Below are 6,146 nucleotides of genomic sequence, written 5' to 3'. Positions count from 1 at the left end.
TTCATTAACAATAAGTGTATTGTACATAGATAGTAGTATAGCAGCTAACATTTTAATGAATAAAGTTACAAGACTGAAGTAGAATATATATATATATCTATATATGATATATATATATATATATATATATAGATATAGATATATATACACATATATATACATACATATATATATATATATATATATATATATATATATATAATATATATATATATATATATATATATTCACTTTTTATTACCCCTCAAAACTGTCTAAAATAAAGTCTTCCTCTTCGTCGTCACTGGCGAGACTTATGATGATGGGATGCACACTGTCATGGATGTTATCTAATGACCAATACTCTCTCAAAGCATTCAGAGAGCAGAACAGCATTTGCCCGCACGTCCTCTGTCACACACAACTTTGCTTCATTCAATCTTGCATTGAGGTCCGTTCGTGTAAAATGGTGAAGGGATGATCGAACGCACTTCTTCATGACACCCCATATTTGCTCAATAGCATTTAGATCTGGGTGTGCTGGTGGTAGCCACACTACTTCATGACCCCACAGGCGAATGGTATTGTCCACTGTGAATCTGGGAGGTGGTTGATTTTTCCTTGCATATCTTCAGCAGTTCAGGTCGCAAAGCTTGTGGTGGGTATGTGATATTGCGCTGCTGCAACCATTTTATTAGAGCGCCTTTTTTGATGCCAGTAGTTGGACAGTGGCTCTCCTCTGTAGGGTGACTGTGGTAAGGAGCATTGTCGATAACGAGAACTGATGGCTCTTCTAATGATGGTAGTAATTTGGTAGTCAGCCATCGCTCGAAGAGTTCGGCGTTCATTTCACCATGGTAGTCCCCACTGCTATTCTCAGCTGTATAACAAAGGAATGAATCTTCAATAATGCCCTTGTTGGTTCCAGCTGCTACCACGACAAAGCGTTCACCATCTCCTGGCGGAACCTGTCGGCTATATGTGGTAGTTGTGGATGGTTGAGTTGTGTCCACCCATTCTTTGTTGTGGCTCATCCTTGTAGTGAACAATGTCTCGTCTAAGTAGACCACCTGTTTTCCTTCTTCACGAGACTGTTTGAGAGCCCTGAGAGCACGGATCCTTTTACACACTATGTCTAGGGACTCTTTTGTAGCATACGTTTTTCGGTGTGACGTCTTATATCGAAATCCCATCTTGTGAAGTACTCTCCAAAACGAAGTTTCCGATGTGCCTTCAGGTAATATGCCTTCCTTCTTAGAGTTCTCTTGTCAGAGTAGTAATTGCAAAGCTTTCCTTTGACAAGAACTTGTTGTGAACGTAGCGTGACGATGTATTCGTGGAAGGGGATTTGACGAATTGTACCGATGGTAAAAGAGTCGAACACATCTTCAGCTAGCTGTGTGGAATGAGACTGTACTGAACAATGGTGATGGCGATGGAGCTCATGATGGCGATGGAGCTCATGATAGTGCTGGCGATGAGGATAGTGATGGTAATGGGACTGGTGGTCTTGGTGGAGTTGGTTGCCCTGCAATTGGCTGTGAATGTGCGGTGCGCCTGATCATCTGACGAACGGCATTCCTTGTCATATCCATGACATCAGCAGCTCGCTCATACGGTCTGTTTGGGTAAAAAAATATTTGTTCTAGTGTGATTATCTATCGAACAACCTCTCTCTTTATCTCTTTATATATATATATATATATATATATATATATATATATATATATATATATATATATAAAGAGAGAGAGAGAGAGGGAGAGAGAGAATCTGATAATGCATAATATTCAACTATGCATGTCCGTGATGGTACGCCGTTAAACATGACACCATGATACCAACCTATTCAATCCAATCTTCAGTTTATTGTTGTCTTGTTCCCTCTTGTAGTATGTTAAAAGTCGCAACACATAAGCATTACGACAACCTTGCGGACAACGGTGAAGCATTCTAGACATGATATAAAATTGTCAATAGTAGGCAGTAAGCAAGGTGTCAGCAGGAGCCATTGTCAATCCCTGTATCTAACAGACGTGTACCTTCCCTAGCACGATCACCTCTCTGACTGCCATCCGAGATTTTTATTTTTTGTCTTCTTTTTCGTAAGAATTACCTATTAATTAAATAATGAACACAAGTAAGGCTAAAAATGAGTTTATTCAAACATAATAACTAATCAATGTCTTTAGATTCCATCACAGAGCAGTATAATTCACTACAACTTATGTATTATATATTATTTGATAACCATACAGAGAGGGGGGGCGTGGCAGGTGTAAACGTCACGGGGCCCCACGTCATGGTCGACACACGTCATTCTGCGCCTAGTGCCAGGTCTTAATTTTCGTTCTCACCGTGCCCACAAAATTGAGATGACATTTCTCGATATAAAGTAAGACAATAATGCGGAGTAGATGCTTGAATCCATTTTTCTTAATCAGGTCGGTGTCTCAAACTATGGTGGTTTCGGTTTCACATTAATCAGAAGCCTTTTATGGGTTTCAGAGACAGTGCAAGCACGTTTTTTGGCAATAACTCTGTAACGAACACTCGTATCAGAACGAGATTTTGCTATTAGTGTATTACACCCAGTGCCGTAATTTATAAGGGTATCGTGAATCACTAATTGTAAAGAATAAAGACACTTGTCCCTGTACCAAGAGGCAAAAACTCCATTAGCCAGAAATGGATACGAACACAACAGTAAAAAGCTCTGCCTACCCTCCCCTCACCTCCTCCGCCACCCCGTCCTTCTTCCTTCCCTCACCTTCCCTTGTCTCTCTCTGAAAGTTGCTTCAGTTTAAACTTATTTTGTATGATTTTTCTATCTATCTATCTATCTAGCTATCTATTTATCTATCTATCTACTTATCCAATAATATACGTTGTTGTATATAATATCTAACGATCTCTCTCTCTCTCTCTCTCTCTCTGAAAGTTACTTCAGTTTAAACATGTTTTGTACGATTTTTTCTATCTATCTATATAATAATAGTTTACATTGGTGTATATATCTGACGATTCACTCGGTTGTTACCTGCCAGTTGACTGATTTATTTATGCACTGATCCGCTCAACTCTCTCTCTCTCTCTCTCTCTCTCTCTCTCTCTCTCTCTCTCTTCATTTATTCTCAGTAAATGGTTATTAGAGTGAGAGATATCTGAATATGGAGCAGTAAAACGATAGACACTATGATTTATGGTAAAGCGACTGTTATACTCGTGGTTGGTTACCTTCTTCGTAATCCTCATGCGGACTCAGGGTATCATCAATATGGTACTTGTTAATTGTATGCTTGTTGTCAAAGAGAATGGTCTCGATTTGTGTTTACGTTTTGTTAAAATGTACGCTGTAGCGTCCAAAAGAACGCTCCCTATTTGTTTACATTGGGTATATATTTGAAAAATTACGTATTTCATTTCTAAATATTGCTAAACATTATTATTATGACAATTATAGTGTGTGTTTAATCAAGTAAATTGTGTTTTTGTTGTAAAACGAATATTGTTTTCCCCTTTGTTGAGATGATGCCTTTGAAATTTGCCCTTCCCCTGTTCCTTGTCACCCACACCCTGTGCTGTGTCGTATTTATGCCCTCCCTTTGTCAGAGTTTATTGCTATTTTTATATAGAGACTGTAAATTGTTATACCAATTGGTCTATGTATCTTGTGTTACCATTTCTGTGAATATTGAGTGAACTGAGATTTATCAAAAAAGAACTGTGGAACCTGTTGGGATCTCCCTGAGCTGTTTGAATTTTGAATTTTTTGTGAAAGGAATAAAGTTCTCGAGCACGCTACGAGTTTCCCTCTCTCCCGTGAGAAATTAGAGGATTCGCGGATATAATGTCTCACGTAGATGGGCCAATGGCCCACACTAACCTACAGTACTTGTATTACGAAGTTGAAGAAGAGATGGCCACCACGGAACTTAACTGTCGGCACGGTTGCAGAAATTCGTTTGTCACGCAACTTTTCAACTTTTTTAGCCATGAAAAAACCTCCAATTGCCTTCAGATTGGTTTGAATAGGTAACTGGTTATAGTTACTCTGTTACAAATAAAAGCTGAGCCTTTTTACCGGACATTCATTAAAGCTAAAGCCTTGATTATACCGATGCACATATAACAGTCGCTTTACCAGAATTCATAGTATCTATCGTTTTACTGCTCCACCATACATTCAGATATCTCTCACTCTAATAATCATTTACAGTAGGTACCACTACCAGAGAGAGAGAGAGAGAGAGAGAGAGAGAGGATAGAGAGATGAGCGGATCAATGCATAAATAAATCAGTCAACTGGCAGCTAACAACCGACTAGATCGCTAGATAAATGCAACAATGTATATTATTAGATAGATAGATAGAAAAATCATACAAAATAAGTTTAAACTGAAGCAACTTTCGGATAGAGGGAAGGGAAGGTGAGGGAAGGAAGAAGGACGGGGTTGGCGGTGGAGGTGGGGGAAGATGGCAGGCGGAGATTTTTACTGTTGTGTTCGTATCAATTTCTCGCTAATGGAGTTTTTTCCTCTTGGTACAGAGACAAGCGTCTTTATTCTTTACTCTTAGTGATTCACAGTACCCTTAAAAATTACGGCACTGAGTGTAATACACTCGTTCTGATACGAGTGTTCGTTACAGAGTTATTGCCAAAAAACGTGCTTGAACTGTCTCTGAAACCCATAGTTAGTAAGTGTGGCCTGCATGTCTGTAAGACATGCCTCTGCCTCACTTAACTCCTAGTGAGTAACTTAGATTCTCAGTGGAATCGTGGCTGAAATATCATGTTAACCAGAATTCAGTAAAAGTGAAGTTTCACCTCCAATATATGGCGTTATTTGTAGGTAATCAGTTGGTCATTGTTCTGTATGTCTTCCCTGTATACAATGTTGTGTACAAACAAGGCAGAATTATCGCCAAGGCGGTTTAAGAAGTATTGCAGTCGCCAGTAGCAACATGAATGAGGAAATTGGGAGGGAATATTCCAACGATTGTTCTCAAACATTAAGCTCATATTGTCGTTTAATATCCCCTTCGCTCTAGTTCGGGAATATCACCGAAAGGGAATTAGCTGCGATACTGTTTCTTTGTATCAGTTGTTTAATCATTGCAATAGAGACCAATCTGGGACAGAGGCATAACAAATGATACACGCTGTTCTTTGTGACATATCCTTGTTAATAGAAATATCTCCAACAAATGTCATCATGACACATCATTCTTTGAAGGGTATTCCAGTAAGGACACTATACGGTCTCTTCGTCTGCCATTTTTAACATTCGAACTTTCACAGTGACTTTCTTTTAGTTCACTGGCATATGCCTGAAAGCTTTTTCTCGGAAATTGCGCGAAAGGTGGTTGGTTTACAGATTCCCGGGCCAGTTTCGCGGGCCGCGCAACACTCAAATCCATCCGCCACGGTAAGTAGCCTTACTGTAACCCCTGTGGCTAGTGCGCGCAGTGCAACATTACCTCTTGCCAGAACATGCCGTGCTTGCCAAGAATCTTTAAATATGTGGATAAGGTGCGAAGCGCTGTTCCGCCATGGCCTTACTGACAGCACACGTAAATCGATCGTTGCGGATATGTAGTCGCTCCCTACTTTGTTTGTTGTTGTTTTGGTATTGCCGCCATATTGGTTTTGGTGTTCTTCCGCCGATTTCGGTCGGCGGTCGAGTGGGCCCGCAAATCTGTAGGTGCTCCGGGAGTTGTTCTTTTTTTTTTTTGTGTGCAGTCTTTGTAATCTGCTGTGCGTTCATGTTCTCACGTTGTAATAATGTATTCATAATATTCTCAGATTTTTTGCGTAATATTCTTCCACATAAGCTCTTATTTCTTCCACTTGTTTCACAAACTTTAACTATTGAAGCTCGTCTCAGTCTTGGTTATTCTTTATTATGAGGGCAATTAACTTGTAGCGAAGGCGTGAGTAAGAGGCCGTGTCTACAAACTTAAGGATTTATTCAAACAACAAACAGACAGGTCAAAACCTCTTGCGAGTGGAAATGTAGCACCTGGCATGAAGCGAACAAATCAAGAGGTCAGAGCATAACCAACTGTGTCGGTTGGAGGATAGAAAGATGTACTTAAATCAGTATAGAAGACACTGATGAAGAGTTATGATATATATAGCTGGAATGCTGATATGGTAACGCTTT

General features: G+C 39.6%; 1 protein-coding gene across 3 annotated transcripts in view; it reads right to left on the bottom strand.

Moving 5' to 3' along the window:
• Window positions 1-207: 207 nt before the first annotated feature.
• The window catches only part of LOC135202334 (uncharacterized), an 18,021-nt gene continuing 12,082 nt past the window's right edge, over window positions 208-6,146 (bottom strand). For all 3 annotated transcript variants that reach the window (XM_064231680.1, XM_064231681.1, XM_064231682.1), the window contains exon 5: window positions 208-1,599. In XM_064231680.1, the coding sequence (XP_064087750.1) occupies window positions 540-1,172 (633 nt within the window). In that variant the 5' untranslated portion in view covers window positions 1,173-1,599 and the 3' untranslated portion in view covers window positions 208-539. The remainder of the gene's footprint in view (window positions 1,600-6,146) is intronic.

The sequence above is a fragment of the Macrobrachium nipponense genome, chromosome 30 (assembly GCF_015104395.2).
Source record: "Macrobrachium nipponense isolate FS-2020 chromosome 30, ASM1510439v2, whole genome shotgun sequence".
Taxonomy (NCBI): Eukaryota; Metazoa; Arthropoda; class Malacostraca; order Decapoda; family Palaemonidae; genus Macrobrachium; species Macrobrachium nipponense.
Note: the sequence above shows the minus strand (reverse complement) of the source record. Positions and strands in the feature narration are given on the sequence as shown.